This window comes from Oncorhynchus tshawytscha, linkage group LG25 (assembly GCF_018296145.1).
Source record: "Oncorhynchus tshawytscha isolate Ot180627B linkage group LG25, Otsh_v2.0, whole genome shotgun sequence".
NCBI lineage: Eukaryota > Metazoa > Chordata > Actinopteri > Salmoniformes > Salmonidae > Oncorhynchus > Oncorhynchus tshawytscha.
The window spans coordinates 39,576,752-39,596,001 of NC_056453.1; the positions used below are offsets into that span (position 1 = coordinate 39,576,752).

Consider the following 19,250-nt stretch of genomic DNA (forward strand, 5'->3'; position numbering starts at 1 on the left):
TTTATTAAAGGCGTGGCATGATTAGTCCCACATATAGGATTCCGCCACATCTACACAACTGTGGGACTACCAATGGGAGTGCAGGTTAGGTTTTTCACCTGCATTTAAATACACGCTCTTACTGGGTAGGTCCAGCTTCCTAACGCTCATTAGATTTGAATTATGAGGGAGAGGGAAAGAACAAGAGAGACTGCTGGATACGGAATGGATTAAAGAGAGATACAAGGAGAGCAAGAGAGGGATAGAGACCGAGCAGAGAGAGAGAGAGAGAGAGAGAGAGAGAGAGAGAGAGAGAGAGAGACAGAGAGAGAGAGAGAGAGAGAGAGAGAGAGAGAGGAGAGAGAGAGAGAGGAGAGAGAGAGAGAGAGAGAGAGAGAGAGAGAGAGAGACAGAGAGAGAGAGAGAGAGAGAGAGAGAGAGAGAGAGAGAGAGAGAGACAGAGAGAGAGACAGAGAGAGATACAGAGAGAGAGAGAGACAGAGAGAGAGAGAGAGAGAGAGAGAGAGAGAGAGAGAGACAGAGAGGTTGCAAAAGGAGCTGCAGAGTGGATTTAGTGAAAGTAAAAGGAGTCAGACTAATTAAAGTCAGTAAGTATGGATTCAGAGTCTGGTACCACAGCGACAGCTGACACCATGGTCCCCGGAAGTCAATGCCAGGAGTCTGGTACCACAGCAACAGCCGACACCATGGTCCCCGGAAGTCAATGCCAGGAGTCTGGTACCACAGCAACAGCCGACACCATGGTCCCCGGAAGTCAATGCCAGGAGTCTGGTACCACAGCGACAGCTGACACCATGGTCCCTGAAAGTCAGTGCCAGGCTGAGGAGGAGGAGGAGGAGGAAGAGGAGGGATCCGGAAACCATACGCACCCAGACCCAGTCCTGGTGTGGGCCCCCAGTGGGAGACGGCTGCTCTCCGGGCTCCTGGGCCTCAACATTGTCCTCCTTGGGGCAGCTCTGTTAGCTGGCCAGGCCTTCAACCCTCAGGTTCAAAAAATCTGAAACAAGGCCAGCACTCACTTGGGATAAAATGCGCAATTAAGCTTTGTTTTAATTCTCTCTAATGAACTCATAGCAACATGTCCTAATAGTCTGTGCACGGGCATACTGTACGTTTCAGCTTGAGCATTCCTCTTCGCATGTGTGGTCCCTTAACTGAGACTTCATCCCTCAGGGCCTCAGGCACCAGGAGCCCCAGATCTTCATGTTGCTGCTGATGTGCCTCAGCCTGGCCTGGATGCTGTGGTACCTACTCTGGGCCAGGAGGAAACCTGGGATATGCCCACATAAAGACCACCACGCTGGGGGAATCACAGTCACAGGTAGGCACTCTTGGATTATTATTTGGACTATAAATTGTACCTATTTGTATTATACTTATGACAAAATGTTTACTATGTTCTATTGAGCCATTTTACTTTATGTTCGTATTCTTGTCTTTTATCATTTCTATTTGTTGCTTCATTGTCGCGAAGGAACCTGCAAGAAAGTATTTCATTGGACGGCGTATACCAACTGTATCCTGTACATACAACTCATAAAACTTAAAACTCGAAACTTGGAGTTATATTTATGGTACTTATTGTTACTTTAGGGTTTGAATAGACAGATAGAAACACATGTCATGGATTATGCCTTATAGGCTACTTATGTGGTATTTATTTGAATCAGAAACTGGGGAAAATTGTAGCTATATACTGCAGGGGTGAAACTTTACCTGGGGACGGTGGGTGTGCTTTAGGACCATGCGGACGCCTCAAAGCTGTAAGGGTAGGAGGTTTGGAATGTTTATCCGACCGCATAAAAAAAGATATAGATACAATTCAAGTTATATGAGATCAAATCCAGACCAAAACTATTATTTTAGCAGGTGACTAAAATTATACATTTATGAATTATACGTTTAAATTCTACATTTATAAATTCTACATTTATAAATTCTACATTTATAAATTCTACATTTTAAAATTCTACATTTAAATTCTACATTTATAAATTCTACATTTAAATTATACATTTATAAATTATACATTTATAAATTATACATTTATAAATTATACATTTTTAAATTATACATTTTTAAATGATACATTTATAAATTATACATATACATTATACATTTATAAATTATGCATTTATAAATTCTACATTTAAATTGTACATTTTTAAAACATACATTTATAAATTATACATTTATACATATACATTATACATTTATAAATTATACATTTATAAATTATACGTTTAAATTATACATTTAAATTATACATTTATAAATTCTACATTTATAAATTCTACATTTATAAATTCTACATTTTTAAATTATACATTTTTAAATTATACATTTAAATTATACATTTATAAATTATGCATTTATAAATTCTACATTTAAATTGTACATTTTTAAAACATACATTTATAAATTATACATTTATACATATACATTATACATTTATAAATTATACATTTATAAATTATACATTTAAATTATACATTTATAAATTCTACATTTATAAATTCTACATTTATAAATTCTACATTTATAAATTCTACATTTTTAAATTCTACATTTTTAAATGATACATTTATAAATTATACATATACATTATACAGTTATAAATTATGCATTTATAAATTATACATTTAAATTGTACATTTTTAAAACATACATTTATACATTCTACATTTATACATATATATTATACATTTATCAATTCTTCTTAAATTATTCATTTAAATGATGCTTTTATAAATTATGCATATAAATTATACATTTATAAATTATACATTTGCATTTAAAAATTATACATATAAATTATACATTTATAAACTATACATTTAAACTATACATTCAATAAGGTTGACAGATGTAGTATATAAAAAAGCCCATTTTAGGAAGCCTATAAAGAGAAAAAAACCTCCACAAATGATTTACACGACACTTGGAGGATATTATTCCTAACTGAAAAAGACTATTCCATTTTTTTCTCAAAGTAAGAAAAGCTATTCAAGAATTGACTACATTTTTATTTCTCAAAATGCACTCAAAAATGTACTGTATTAAAAAAATGAATGATATAGTGATATCATTTCATTCTCCGGTATTATGTTTAATTCCACCAATAGAAAATACACTTAAGTGACAAAATTTGGAGAATGAAAAGAACTCATCTTCTGGATCCGAAATGTATTAAATGCATAAATGAAAAAATAAAAACCTTTACCGTTACAAATTTAGATGTAGAGGACAGAGAAAAGCCGACTTGGGCTTTTAAGGCATAAACGTTAGGGGGGGTGATAATTTCATACTTGGCAAAAGTTTAATCTGATTTAGAAATTAAAATGAAAGAAGAAGACAAGGAAATGCCTATCTTAGATAAAGACCATCAAAAGAAATCTTTACAAGGTAAATAAGAAAATAAAATTGATGTCTTTCTTTTGAAAAGAGCAAACAACTACAGCATGCTACTTAATGGTAAATAAACGTGGTAAATATGTCACAGCTGTCACAAAACGAATACACACTAAACCAGTTATAATTTTCAAAGATAAAGATAGAAAAGTGGTAATTAGAAACAACAACGCGATTAATTACCATTTTAAAAAGCTTCCGTGAAAATGTGTATCAATCAGAATTAAAACGACAATTGGACGGATCCTATAGCCTTCTTAGACTCAACAACTCTGAAGCAACTGTCAGCAGACTAAAAATAATTACTAAAAACAAAAGATCACCCAAGAATAAATATTAGATCCTGTTCAAACATTTACATGGAGAAAATCACCAGGAATGGATGGCTTTCCCATAGAACACACACCTCACTCAATTCAGTACTTCCTAGTTCCAAGTATCAAGCAGTTATTTCAGTTATATTATAACCAGGAAACTCTGGAAGGTCCCCTGCTGAACATAGACCGATAAGTTTAGTAAATTGTGCCATTAAATAATAGCAAAGCTCATAAGCAATAGAATGGTAAGTCTTACCAGACTTGATACATATCAATCAAACAGGATGTATTACAAATAGACACTTACAAACAAATAGAAGAATATGTTTCAGTTTAATACAATACGCAAAAAAAGAAGATATAATGTAGATTTATCAATAATGGCTGTTGATGCCGAAAAAGGCTTTTGACTTTCTTGAATGGCATTTTCTATTCAAAACTTTGGAAGCTTTCAACTTTCCAGCTGAAATAATACATTATATAAACATGTTGTATGAATGTCCTAAAGCAAAAATATACACAAATAATACATTATTTGATGAAATTGCTTGAGAAAGGTGCACAAGAAAGGAATGTCCCCTCTCCCCTCCTGTTTGCACTGGCAATTGAACCGCTTGCAGAAAGAATTAGACAGGACCCAAACATAACAGCTATCAGTATTGATAAACATGAATTTAAACTACACATATTTGCAGATGATATCCTGATTTTCCTGACCAATATTGAAAACTCAATTCCCCTTTGCTAAAAATATTTTCAGAAAATAAAAACAAATCTCAGGATATAAAATTTACGTGGAAATAATAATGGCAATAGGGGAAAAACATGTGTTTTACTAGTTAACTACCTTTAAGTCGACCACAGAAAATATGAAATACTTAGGATGCTTAATAAGTGACAACAAACAACAAATATATAAAGATAACTTTATTCCATTACTCAACAATATGAAAGCAGATCTAATTACATTGTATAATCTACCTCATACATCTTACAGGTAGAATACAACTGGCTGCCAAAGTTATTGTATTTATTTTCAGAAATACCAATTACCCCACTGAAGAATATATTCAGTCATAGCAAACTTTATGGGGGCCAACTAAACCGCATATAATAAGAAGGAAAGTTTAACATCAACCTACTGTAAGTCTGAGGTTGGTTTTAACCTTCCAGACTTGGAATAACATCAACCTACTGTAAGTCTGAGGTTGGTTTTAACCTTCCAGACTTGGAATTACATCAACCTACTGTAAGTCTGAGGTTGGTTTTAACCTTCCAGACTTGGAATTACATCAACCTACTGTAAGTCTGAGGTTGGTTTTAACCTTCCAGACTTGGAATTACATCAACCTACTGTAAGTCTGAGGTTGGTTTTAACCTTCCGGACTTGGAATTACATCAACCTACTGTAAGTCTGAGGTTGGTTTTAACCTTCCAGACTTGGAATTACATCAACCTACTGTAAGTCTGAGGTTGGTTTTAACCTTCCAGACTTGGAATTACATCAACCTACTGTAAGTCTGAGGTTGGTTTTAACCTTCCAGACTTGGAATTACATCAACCTACTGTAAGTCTGAGGTTGGTTTTAACCTTCCAGACTTGGAATTACATCAACCTACTGTAAGTCTGAGGTTGGTTTTAACCTTCCAGACTTGGAATTACATCAACCTACTGTAAGTCTGAGGTTGGTTTTAACCTTCCGGACTTGGAATTACATCAACCTACTGTAAGTCTGAGGTTGGTTTTAACCTTCCAGACTTGGAATTACATCAACCTACTGTAAGTCTGAGGTTGGTTTTAACCTTCCGGACTTGGAATAACATCAACCTACTGTAAGTCTGAGGTTGGTTTTAACCTTCCAGACTTGGAATTACATCAACCTTAGTCTGAGGTTGGTTTTAACCTTCAACCTACTGTAAGTCTGAGGTTGGTTTTAACCTTCCAGACTTGGAATTACATCAACCTACTGTAAGTCTGAGGTTGGTTTTAACCTTCCGGACTTGGAATTACATCAACCTACTGTAAGTCTGAGGTTGGTTTTAACCTTCCGGACTTGGAATTACATCAACCTACTGTAAGTCTGAGGTTGGTTTTAACCTTCCGGACTTGGAATTACATCAACCTACTGTAAGTCTGAGGTTGGTTTTAACCTTCCGGACTTGGAATTACATCAACCTACTGTAAGTCTGAGGTTGGTTTTAACCTTCCGGACTTGGAATTACATCAACCTACTGTAAGTCTGAGGTTGGTTTTAACCTTCCGGACTTGGAATTACATCAACCTACTGTAAGTCTGAGGTTGGTTTTAACCTTCCGGACTTGGAATTACATCAACCTACTGTAAGTCTGAGGTTGGTTTTAACCTTCCGGACTTGGAATTACATCAACCTACTGTAAGTCTGAGGTTGGTTTTAACCTTCCGGACTTGGAATTACATCAACCTACTGTAAGTCTGAGGTTGGTTTTAACCTTCCGGACTTGGAATTACATCAACCTACTGTAAGTCTGAGGTTGGTTTTAACCTTCCGGACTTGGAATTACATCAACCTACTGTAAGTCTGAGGTTGGTTTTAACCTTCCGGACTTGGAATTACATCAACCTACTGTAAGTCTGAGGTTGGTTTTAACCTTCCGGACTTGGAATTACATCAACCTACTGTAAGTCTGAGGTTGGTTTTAACCTTCCGGACTTGGAATTACATCAACCTACTGTAAGTCTGAGGTTGGTTTTAACCTTCCGGACTTGGAATTACATCAACCTACTGTAAGTCTGAGGTTGGTTTTAACCTTCCGGACTTGGAATTACATCAACCTACTGTAAGTCTGAGGTTGGTTTTAACCTTCCGGACTTGGAATTACATCAACCTACTGTAAGTCTGAGGTTGGTTTTAACCTTCCAGACTTGGAATTACATCAACCTACTGTAAGTCTGAGGTTGGTTTTAACCTTCCAGACTTGGAATTACATCAACCTACTGTAAGTCTGAGGTTGGTTTTAACCTTCCGGACTTGGAATTACATCAACCTACTGTAAGTCTGAGGTTGGTTTTAACCTTCCAGACTTGGAATTACATCAACCTACTGTAAGTCTGAGGTTGGTTTTAACCTTCCGGACTTGGAATTACATCAACCTACTGTAAGTCTGAGGTTGGTTTTAACCTTCCAGACTTGGAATTACATCAACCTACTGTAAGTCTGAGGTTGGTTTTAACCTTCCGGACTTGGAATTGTATCAACTTGCCACCCAGGACTTTTACTTGCCAGATGTAGTTATATACAGTAAAGAGGAACAATGGGTACATAGTTTAGATGTGCCTGCTCATCCCCAGAATCAGTAAAGAGGAACAATGGGTACATAGTTTAGATGTGCCTGCTCATCCCCAGAATCAGTAAATCAAATCAAAAAATCAAATCAAATTTTATTTGTCACATACACATGGTTAGCAGATGTTAATGCGAGTGTAGCGAAATGCTTGTGCTTCTAGTTCCGACAATGCAGTAATAACGAACAAGTAATCTAACTAACAATTCCAAAAAAACTACTGTCTTATACACAGTGTAAGGGGATAAAGAATATGTACATAAGGATATATGAATGAGTGATGGTACAGAGCAGCATAGGCAAGATACAGTAGATGATATCGAGTACAGTATATACATATGAGATGAGTATGTAAACCAAGTGGTATAGTTAAAGTGGCTAGTGATACATGTATTACATAAGGATGCAGTCGATGATATAGAGTACAGTATCTACGTATGCATATCAGAGATGAATAATGTGAAGATGGCCTGCTCTTCCCCAGAAAGTAACATTATATAAGGTAGCATTGTTTAAAGTGGCTAGTGATATATTTACATCATTTCCCATCAATTCCCATTATTAAAGTGGCTGGAGTAGAGTCAGTGTCAGTGTCAGTGTGTTGGCAGTAGCCAGTAAAGAGGAACAATGGGTACATAGTGAAGATGTGCCTGCTCTTCCCCAGAACACACAGTGCTTTCGGGAAATTATTCAGATCCCTTGACTTTTTCCACATTTTGTTACGTTACAGCTTTATTCTAAAATTGATCAAATACATTTCCCCCCCTCACCAATCTACACACAATACCCCATAATGACAAAGTGAAAACAGGTTTTTAGACATTTTTGCAAATATATTCAAAATTAAAAACATAAATACTTTATTTACATAAGTATTCAGACCCTTTAATAAGAGACATTGTGCTCAGGTACATCCTGTTTTCATTGATCATCCTTGAGATTTTTCTACAACTTGATTTGAGTCCACCTGTGTTAAATTCAATTGATTGGACATGATTTAGAAAGGCCCACACCTGTCTATATAAGGTCCCACGGTTGACAGTGCATGTCAATGCAAAAACCAAGCAATGAGGTCGAAGAAATTATCCATAGAGCTCCAAGACAGAATTGTGTCGAGGCACAGATCTGGGGAAGAGTACCAAAACATTTCTGAAGCATTAAAGGTCCCCAAGAACACAGTGGCCTCCATCATTCTTAAATGGAAGAAGTTTGGAACCACCAAGACTCTTCCTGGAGCTGGCCGCCCGCCCAAACTGAGCAATCGAGGGAGAAGGGTCTTGGTCAGGGAGGTAACCAAGAACCCGATGTTCACTCTGAAAGAGCTCCAGAGTTCCTCTGTGGAGATGGGAGAACCTTCCAGAAGGACAACCATCTGTGCAGCACTCCACCAATCAGACCTTTATTGAAGAGTGGCCAGACGAAAGCCACTCCTCAGTAAAACGCGCATGAAGGCCTGTGGGGATGTTTTTCAGCGTCAGGGACCGGGAAATTAGTTTGGATCGAAGGAAAGATTAACGGAGCAAAGTACAGAGAGATCCTTGATGAAATCTACCCAGAGTCCTCAGGACCTCAGACTGGGGAGAAGGTTAAAAAACAAAATGGAAGAAAACGAAATGTATTCTACAAGAACCAATATCACTTCCTTAAAACACAACCTTATGGAACAATCCTAGGTTAACTTTTCAGAAATCCCTTATAAATATATCCACATGGAAAACTAAATGCATATAAACTATAAATGACTTGGTAACAGGAAATAAATGTATTTCCATGACATAATTAACAAGTGTAGATAGTTTCAAATAGTTACATATTACGAAATGTTGATTTGAAATCTTTTGGACATCAAAGCAACTTTGAGGGAATGATGTAGAAAATGATGTTCACATGATAGGTAATATATACAGAACGTTGCAGATCTATCCAACTGACAATCTCTTAGAAAAATAATATAAACTATTGGAACCAAGACTTAAAAAGAACTGATGTGGGCACAAGATGGAGGTAAAGTTGGAACGTAACTAACGAAATTACAGATAACAAAAAAGTATGCTTAATTCAGTACAAACTAATGTACAGAGTCAAAAAGAATAATGACTCAATAATCCTTGCTTCCTGGGAATGCTATAAAGTCTGGAAGTTCTGGGCGGAGCTAGAAAATTGGCTGTGAGAAGTATATTACTGTGAACTCACTTTTGATCCATCTGTCTGCATATTGCAAGACATGGTGTATGGGGGTATAGTGAGATACCCGATGGGTTGCATGATTCTCTTCTCATCTCTCATCTTGAAAAAAACGTGTACTGAAAACATGGAAATCAATCAATCCGCCATCATTAAAACATTGGAAAAATCAAATGATTTCGTATTTGAATAATGAAAATGATTGGGCTACAAATTGAAACAAAATGGTGCAGTTTCAGGCCATGTGTGTTACGGATCCCTGCGGAACTTTCATTACACACACCTGGTCCCGATTCCCAGTGATTAGTAATTTGTGTGTGTGCCCTTGGTTTACCATTGTCCTGTGGATTATTGTTACAATGTCCGTTGGTGAGTGTGAGTACCTGTGCTGTGTGTTTTGGCTTTCGTGCCATTGTGGATTGAGCAGATGATTACGGGTCTCGTCCTGCGTGTTATTTATTCGAGGTACTCCTCGCTCTTTTAGTTGGGTTTCAACCCTGTGTTTTTGTATCGTGTTTGTTTGGTCTGCGTCCCCGTGCCTTTACTCAGCACGCTGTAATTTGGGTCATTAAAAAAAAACTATTACACATTCCTGCACCTGTCTCCCGACCCATTTATACCAACGTGACAATGTGGCGGAGAGTGATGGGGGGGGGGGTGTGCTAGTGGGCCTGGGCAGGTGTGATGTAGTTGTTTGAATGTGTATGCTTTGTATTGTTTATAAAATATATATTTAAAAAAACATCTAATGTTATATATACTGTCTGTCATCCCAGAATAAAAGACTTGCATGAGCTCCAGTAGCATCATATCCATCCCTGATGATTGGTTGCCTTGGTTAGGAGTCAGAACCAGAATGTTGTACTTGCACTAATTTACATCATCCGTCCCTAAATGCTTTATAGTGATTTAATACAGGTTGGGTCATTGTAATTCAATAGGGACAATCATTTCAATGAGGGTGGCTTCTATATTGTGACAGTTTGTAGTTATTCATTCTATCAGATATCTATGCATTATTTTAATGCATTATTGAAAGACATCTCAAATGGCACGCTGTTCCCAAATCTCATCCAAAGGAGTGCCTTACATAGGGAATAGGATAGCATGTGGGACACATACATAGGGAATAGGATAGCATGTGGGACACAACCTAAACTAACACTTCTGTTTCTGGTTGACCCCTGACTCCCTGCCATGTCAGTGGTCCTGATGCTGTTTGCCGCCTTCAGTCTCCTGATGCATCTCTTCAAGATGGGTTACTATGTCATGATGAAGGAGTGTAAGCCAGTTGCTAAAGTCCTTGCCCCCTTCATCGAGGCTCCCTTTCTTGGCCTACAGGTAGTCATCAATCATTGGCTTTTGTTTGGACTCAATTTCATTTTCCAAAATGTTTAAAATATTTTCAATGCATTTTCATTTGATTGAACTGTTATTTAATTTATTTAGGCTAGTCATATCTCTTTGGTAATAGAGACCTGTATTGAACCTATATTCTAAACTGGTATTGACTTGGACAATGTCATTTCCTTAACATTTGAATTAATGTATTTTTGTAGACCTATTTGCTCTGGGCTCACTCCAAAGACTGTATTCACAAGCACAAGATCATTACCAGGTGCATGCCTCTCAATTTCATTTACAAAAACATTTACCATCTTGTTATTGGAGAGATCTATGGTATTTGCATTGACTAAAGGAACCAATAGGGACCTGTACATTACAAAGCAAACAGGTAATAATGGGATTGCTGGTGTTTGTGAACGGTTGAACCATTTTGTTGCTTATTGTGTGATTTTATGTTTTTTTGTAGCTTATTGTTATGCAATTTGTGTTTATTTCAGAGTGAATCATCCATACATATCATTTCATATTGTTATGTAATACATTTGAACTGTGATATGTGTGTGTGTTTATGCTCCCACACCAGGTCTGGGCTGATGGTTACTCTGAGCGCAGATCTGTTGCTGTGGCTGAACGCGGTGACAGAAGACACAGTTCATCTGGAGATAGAGATGGAGAAGGAGGATGGCCGCGCCACATATGGCAGCGCAGATAGCTCTGACTCCGGTATATACCGTAGTACATCCTGTCGTGTCTTTGGCATCATTAAACTGAAGACTTATTTATCAAATCACTCTCTAAATTATTGTTCCGCGATTAAACTGATTAATCATGTAACTTTAATTAACTAGGAAGTTGGGGCACCATGGAACATATTCAGATTAAAGTTAAAATCGTCCTAATACAACTTTTCAGATATTTTAATATCTGATCAATTAGTCTTCTGACTAATGAATTCTTCTTTACCTCACGTTAGTCTCATTCCAAACGTCGTAAATTGTTGGCTATCTGCACGAACCCAGTCTTCACTATGAGTCATCCATACATCAATTGTCTTAAAATAATTCATTTACTCAGTAATTCACAGAAATGCATAACAAACAGTAGATAGTTACAAGGAAATGATAGCGGAGTTTCCCTAGTGGGATAAACCGGCATCGCGGCTTGGTGTACAAAAGGGAAGTGAGGGTCGACTGAGATAAGACAACACAATAATAATTATAACAATTGAAATGCTAATCCTTTGCACATGAACGCTCACTCATTTGGGAATAATTGCAATCAATATATATATATTTACGCTCAGTGTGTCGTCTGGATCTCTGTTGAAAAGTTTGTTTCTGTTGGAGAGTCTGTCTGTCCTATCTGTCATGGTTAGAGTGGATAGTTCAGAGTGACATTAATTCATGTCGTTATAGAATAGATGTTTCGGTGGTTGTCGGTCTTCACGTTCAATGATACTGAATTCCTAGCTGCAGACTAGTAATTAATATCAAAGACTTGTCCTTATTCTGTCGGTATCGATGGTCTAAGAGTTTAACCACGGGATGGTTAAAAGATTCAGCAATCGTCTCAAACCTTGGCCCTCTCGTTATCGAGGTAAGCTGGTCTGCAACCTTTGTCCTCTCGTAATTGAGAGAAACATGGTCTATTGAGAAATTCTCAAGGTGGGGGTTTTATTCGGAAGAGCAGAAAAAGGCTGTCTCATGACGCCAGGTCCTAACTGTGTTCATGGGGGCGTGCCAGTGACTTATTACGTGAAACTTTACACAGAAATACAATTCTCTCACATTACATCGTTACATAGCATCCCATAATTTCACAAATAGTTTAATCTTTCCTCATTCATCCTGTACAACAATTAGATGTAAGCCTCATATCTGAGGCTATTGTATAAACAGCGTTTATGGTAATGTGGCCGTATTGTCTCCCATGAGTTTCACAAAATTGTACCAAACGGACCAGTTCGTAGCTGGAATCTTCACCGATCTTTTATACCTTCTCCAGAACATAAATGTTGTTCGGACCTCAAGTTCTGTGAGGTGGGAGAAATTCCTTTGTTCTCTCTATGAAAACTCCCTCTCTCTCTCTATACTGTGGCCATGAGGAGATAATCTCCTCCAGGAATTTACAACCTGAGGTCGCAGCAGCCTGAGTGTAGGAGACAGAGGGGGATGGGCTTGCTGTACCCAAAGAGGGCAACGTCATGACAATCCTTACACAACTAAAGCACATTTATTTACATTTTATCACAATGAAAGTAGGTAAACTGTGCTTGCCCACTAGTCAGACAAGTTGGAGGACCTTCAACTGAATTATAAAGATGCTAACAATATCTAATATTACTATTGTATACTATGAAGAAATTATTCACCAACCGGCCTGATTTCCTTTCAGCAGGGCTGAGAAATGCAACGTTATGCCAGTGCAGTGCAGACACAGTGTGCCTGTTCTTCAGGAAGGGTTATGAAGTCCTGTATCCCTTCAACATGGAGTACTACCTGATGGCAGGCTGCATGCTTTATGTGATGTGGAAGAACGTGGGCAGGCGTATGAGCCCTGGGTCAATACCCCACCATGCCCAGAGGATTACCCTACGCATCGTCCACGAAGGTGGGATCCTATTCGGGCCGTTGTTCGGGGGTCTGGTCCTTATAGCTGGGGTGGTTGTGTTCATCCTGTATCAAGTTTGGGTGAACCGAGGCAAGCACCGGCACACTGCCTTTCTGATATTCTACTGCTACCATCTAGCTGTGATGCCCATCATGTCCCTCTGCTCCCTGGCTGGCCTGTTGGTCCATAAGCTGGAGAGGAGGGCGGATGAGAGGGGACATAACCCCACGCGTAGCCTGGATGTGGCCCTCCTGGTTGGGGCAGCCCTGGGACAGCTTGCCCTGTCCTATTTCTCTCTGGTGGCTGCTCTGGCTGTGGGGCCTAGCGGACCACTGGGAAGCCTGGATCTTTCCTACTCCCTCCTCAGCCTGTTGGAGCTCCTGCTGCAGAATGTCTTCATCATTGATGGCCTCCACCGAAACCCCAACCTGGCCCTCACCAAGGGTAAAGGAAAAGAGCGAATCAACATATTCATGGCAAGTCACTCTCCTTCTCCTTCTTCAATTTCATGGTTCAAGTAATGTTGACAACTCCAATTCCCTCTGGCCAAAGCTGATTTTCCTACTAAATTGCTTTATTTAAAATATAAGAGAACATATGTATTCATCTAGCCATCTTTGCTTCATAAGTTTTTGTGCGCTTAGATAGCACCATACTGTATCGTTACAAATCAGAAGTATAGTTACACTTTTATCTATAGTAATACATTGACAATGTGACCCCTCTCATGTCCCAAATCAGAAGAGGAAGACCATGGAGAATACAAATGACAGGAATAAAGTAGGAGGAGCGATGTCTCTATTGAAGAGGGGAAAGGCAGTGACAGCACCACCTGTTTGCCAAGTCAAGGAAGGACAACAGACCTGGTACAAAAAAGTCACACAGGAGATCTGTGCCTTCCTCATACTCTCCAATATCATGGTGAGTAACGCCAAGGATATTACATCTGTGATCTTGTAATAATCATGTTACACAATATTTACCTAGCATGGAGGCAGATCTGTTGGTGCTTGTTTGCCTACTCCTATGCTTTGTACATGGAGAACATACAGATCTAGGATCAGGCTATTATTCACACCCTGTCCCTTTTCCAATATAATGTCATTTAAATTCGTCCCCTGATATTCTCTCTCCCGTCTCCTCAGCTCTGGATGATCCCAGCGTTTGGAGCCCACCCCCAGTTTGAGAACGGCCTGGGGAAGCAATTCTTTGGCTTCTCTGCCTGGTTTGTCCTGGTCAACCTGGTTCAGCCTCTGGGAGTCTTCTACAGGATGCACTCTGTGGGGGCCCTGATGGAGCTCCTCATCACTGGCTGAGCTCCTATCCTCTCCTCCCCTGTTCTCTTCTCTGCCTGGTTTATCCTGGTTAACCTGGTTCAGCCTCTGGGAGTCTTCTACAGGGGGGCCCTGATGGAGCCCCTCATCACTGCCTGAGGGATAGGAACCACAACAGTGACGAACTGCTCCCCTCTGGGACATAAGGCCACAATGAGCTCCCTCCACCTTTCATATCCTTGGGTGAAATATTGTGCCGACCAGCTAAATATCACATTTCTGTAAAGATGAGACATGTAAACATTTCTCTGTTGACATTAAAAACATGTGTACTTTGATTCATAATACATTATTTATTACATGTGATATGTTTCCAGTACTTTGAAAATATTGACATTATGAAATCAGACACAGAATACAATAGCATTTGCCTGCAGTTCAAAAGCCAATACATACATTCCAGAGATATCACTTCTTGTCTCAGTCAGTCAGCTCACAGAGGTTCCGGTCAGTCCCCAGGTCTCAGTCATTCAGCTCACAGAGGTCCCGGTCAGTCCCCAGGTCTCTCTCTAGTCTGTTTCAGTTAGTCCCCAGGTCTCAGTCAGTCAGTCCCCAGGTCCCAGTCAGTCAGTTCACAGAGGTCCCTGTCAGTCCCCAGGTCTCAGTCAGTCGGTTCACAGAGGTCCCGGGTCAGTCCCCAGGTCTCAGTCATTCAGCTCACAGAGGTCCCGGTCAGTCCCCAGGTCTCTCTCTAGTCTGTCCCAGTCAGTCCCCAGGTCTCAGTCAGTCAGTTCACAGAGGTCCCGGTCAGTCCCCAGGTCTCAGTCAGTCAGTTCACAGAGGTCCCTGTCAGTCCCCAGGTCTCAGTCAGTCGTTTCACAGAGGTCCCGGTCAGTCCCCAGGTCCCCAGTCTGTCCCAGTCAGTCCCCAGTTCACAGAGCTCCTGATCAGTCCCCAAGTCTCTCTCTAGTCTGTCTCCCAGTCAATCAGTTCACGGAGGTCCCGGTCAGTCCCCAGGTCTCAGTCCCCAGGTCACGGAGGTCCTGATCAGTCCCCAAGTCTCTCTCTAGTCTGTCTCAGTCAATCAGTTCACGGAGGTCCCGGTCAGTCCCCAGGTCTCAGTCCCCAGTTCACGGAGGTCCCGGTCAGTCCCCAAGTCTCTCTCTAGTCTGTCTCAGTCAGTCTCTATTTCACACTCTTCCAAAATGAAAAGGAGCCTTACTGTGATAAAAGGGATACCAAAAAATTTAACTTTCCATAAAAGCAGTTCAAGAATAGAAACTGAAAATAATAAGTACAATAAATCTTCATCTAAAACATTTAAACAATCTTAGTAACATATACACTATTGTATAAAAGTTTGGGGTCACTTAGAAATGTCCTTGTTTTTGAAAGAAAATCACATTTTTCTGTCCATTAAAATAACATCAGATTGATCAGAAATACAGTGTAGACATTGTTAATGTTGTAAATGACTATTGTAGCTGGAAACGGCTGACTTAATGAAATATCTACATAGGCCAATTATCAGCAACCAACACTCCTGTGTTGCAATAGCACGTTGTGTTACCTAATCCACGTTTATCATTTTAAAAGGCTAATTGATCATTAGAAAACTATTTTTAAATTATGTTAGCACAGCTGAAAACTGTTGTCCTGATTAAAGAAGCAATAAAACTGGCCTTCTTTAGACTAGTTGAGTATCTGGAGCATCAACATTTGTGAGTTTGATTACAGGCTCAAAATGGCCAGAAACAAATAACTTTCTTCTGAAATTCGTCAGTCTTCTTGTTCTGAGAAATGAAAGCCATTCCATGAGAGAAATTGCCAAGAAACTAAAGATCTCGTACAACGCTGTGTACTACTCCCTTCATAGAACAGCGCCATCTGGCAATTTCTCGCATGGAATAGCCTTCATTTCTCAGAACAAGAAGACTGACGAATTTCAGAAGAAATGTATTTGTTTCTGGCCATTTTGAGCCTGTAATCGAACCCACAAATGCTGATGCTCCAGATACTCAACTAGTCTAATGAAGGACAGTTTTATTGCTTCTTTAATCAGGACAACAGTTTTCAGCTGTGCTAACAATTGCAAAATGGTTTTCTAATGATCAATTAGCCTTTTAAAATGATAAACTTGGATTAGCGAACACAACGTGCCATTGGAACACAGGAGTGATGGTTGCTGATAATGGGTCTCTGTACACCTATGTAGATATTGCATAAATAAATCTGCCTTTTCCAGCTACAATAGTCATTTAAGACATTAACAATGTCTACACTTGTATTTCTGATCAATCTGATGTTATTTTAAATGGACAAAAAGTTTTTTTTTTTTTTTCAGAAACAAGGACATTTCTAAGTGACCCCAAACTTTTGAACGGAAGTGTACATACAGTAGTGTATACATGTTTGTTTGGCAAAAAAAAAATACACATCAAATTAATAAAGGAATATACCCATGGAAAGCTGCCAAATCATGACTAGAAGAGGGTTAACATGGCAGACCTTCTGGCAGTTGTAGTAGCAGACAGCTTGTAGGAAAAGTGGTTTCGTGACAGTGGTTTGTTACATGATGTTCTATGGGTTGGCACTTCGCAAGAAACAAAACAGAGAAAACAAACACTGGAAATTCCTGTTTTCTAGAACAGGTGTGTCTGGTGAAAATCGTTATCCTCCTCTTCTACACTTCTGTTCAGGTTTGAAGATGGCAGCTGGTGAGAGAGCGGTTGGTGGTTCCCGAGGGCGAACCAGCCATTCCCGAGAGACGTTGTCTGCTTCCCAAATGGCACTCTACCCCCTATGTAGTACACTACTTTTTACAGGGGCCCATAGGGCTCGTCAAAAGTGGTGCACTATGAACAGGATAGGGTGCCATTTGGGCCGCAGTCGTAGAGACCTGTTCACCAGCTCCACTTAGATCCTCTGAATCTCAAACAGTCTGACGTCAGTGTCATACCAGATCGGGGGATCCACGTTACTACGGTAACAACAAGAGTCATTGTTAATAAAGATCAGATTGGATTTGAGTGACCATGACAACGACCACCTGTATTTCATGGACTAAGCAACTCGGCTAGTTGGTGTGGCTGACCACAAGCTGGGGGCCTGGTTCCTAGACCTGGCTGGGGGCCTGGTTCCTAGACCTGGCTGGGGGCCTGGTTCCTAGACCTGGCTGGGGGCCTGTTCTAGAAAGCTGGATCAATAAGTTAGTCAGGTGACTAAAATTGCTTGAAATAACTTCATGTTAAGAAATATAATGATAACAATCAATACAACAGTAGCTTTCTTAAATTAACCAGAATATCAAGTTATATTTATCAAAATCAGCTGACCAATTTAATAATCCTGCTTTCAAGAATACCCCACTCCTCTAATTAAATACTCCTAAATATGTGTTAACTCAGTCTGAACTCTATAGTGGCTTGTCTTATTCATTCTGTGTACGGATTAGGTCTTTTCAGTGGTGTAAAGTTAAAATACTTGAAAGTACTACTGTAGTAGTTTTTTTTTTTTTTGGGGGGGTATCTGTACTTAACTATTTATATTTTGGACTACTTTTACTTCACTACATTCCTAAAGAAAATAAATGTACTTTCTACTCCAAACATTTTCCCTGACAGACAAAATTACTCCTTACATTTTCAATGCTTAGCAGGAAAATGGTCCAATTCACGCACTTATCAAGAGAACACATGGTCATCCCTTCTGCCTCTGATCTGGAAGACTCACTAAACACAAATGCATTGTTTGTAAATTCTGTCTGAGTGTTTGGCCGTGTGCCCCTGGCTATCCATACATTTTTAAAACAAGAAAATGGTGCCACCTGCTTTGCTTAATAGAAGGGATTTTTACTTTCGATAGTTAAGTATATTTGAGAAATGACATGTACTTTTGATACTTAAGTATATTTAAAACCCAAATACTTTTAGACTTTTACTCAAGTAGTATTTTACTGGGTAACTTACCTTAATAGAAAGTTACTCAAGTAAAAGTCTCTCAACTTTTACTCAAGTCTCTCTACTTTTACTCAAGTCTCTCTACTTTTACTCAAGTATCTCTACTTTTACTCAAGTATCTCTACTTTTACTCAAGTATCTCTACTTTTACTCAAGTATCTCTACTTTTACTCAAGTATCTCTACTTTTACTCAAGTATCTCCACTTTTACTCAAGTATCTCTACTTTTACTCAAGTATCTCTACTTTTACTCAAGTATCTCTACTTTTACTCAAGTATCTCTACTTTTACTCAAGTATCTCCACTTTTACTCAAGTATCTCTACTTTTACTCAAGTATGCCATTTTGGGCCCTTTGTCCACCACTGGGTATTTTACTACTATTGACATTATCACCATCATTAACCATTGTAAATATCTTAATGTTTCCCTTTTCCATTTGGCCCATGTTGCTTACCGTAGGTAGATTACTCCCCACATGTATGTGCGGAACCACATGGCGGTGCCCGCGTTGGCCTGGTACTTCCTGATTAAGATGGGGTGAGGTACAGGCAGCAGGCCCACCAGGGTCCCATGCTGCAGGAACTTCAGGATCTCTGACTCGTCGGTCAGACCCCTGGAGGAGATAAACATATCACTTGACTTACTTTAATACATTTAGTTTTACAGGGACATTAACATCAACATTACTGTAAAGGTGCCAGTTTTAGCCAGCCGGCTAATACTCAACCGCAGTCCCTGGGCAGGTAATATACATGCATGTAGTCTCTCTCATCCATGCTAATCCAGTTCTAGTGAATTCTATTGATCACTGTGTTCTGATCACTTC

The 19,250-nt window shown here is 39.2% G+C and overlaps 2 protein-coding genes across 7 annotated transcripts in view; one reads left to right on the forward strand and one right to left on the reverse strand.

Annotated features, from left to right (window-relative positions):
- The first annotated feature begins 451 nt into the window (after positions 1 to 451).
- On the forward strand, positions 452 to 15,373 carry LOC112224687 (proton channel OTOP3). 3 transcript variants are annotated; one of them, XM_042305742.1, is made up of 9 exons: positions 452 to 635; positions 690 to 986; positions 1,174 to 1,321; positions 10,437 to 10,573; positions 10,792 to 10,850; positions 11,163 to 11,302; positions 12,974 to 13,665; positions 13,931 to 14,110; positions 14,335 to 15,373. In XM_042305742.1, the coding sequence occupies exons 1-9, from the start codon at positions 594 to 596 to the stop codon at positions 14,503 to 14,505; spliced, it is 1,866 nt and encodes a 621-aa protein (XP_042161676.1). In that variant the 5' UTR covers positions 452 to 593; the 3' UTR covers positions 14,506 to 15,373. The 3 variants fall into 3 exon arrangements, with proteins under 3 accessions (XP_042161676.1, XP_024244152.2, XP_024244153.2); XM_024388384.2 differs by having other exon boundaries at positions 452 to 986; XM_024388385.2 differs by having other exon boundaries at positions 452 to 986; positions 12,977 to 13,665.
- Positions 15,374 to 16,803: 1,430 nt separating this feature from the next.
- Positions 16,804 to 19,250, reverse strand: part of LOC112236267 (protein HID1) — a 45,126-nt gene continuing 42,679 nt past the window's right edge. For 3 of the 4 annotated variants that reach the window (XM_042305744.1, XM_042305743.1, XM_042305745.1), the window contains exons 19-20: positions 18,879 to 19,037; positions 16,804 to 17,443 (exon numbers count right to left, since the gene is read on the reverse strand). In XM_042305744.1, the coding sequence (XP_042161678.1) occupies positions 17,380 to 17,443; positions 18,879 to 19,037 (223 nt within the window). In that variant the 3' untranslated portion in view covers positions 16,804 to 17,379. The remainder of the gene's footprint in view (positions 17,444 to 18,878; positions 19,038 to 19,250) is intronic. The other variant, XM_042305746.1, reaches the window with a different exon arrangement.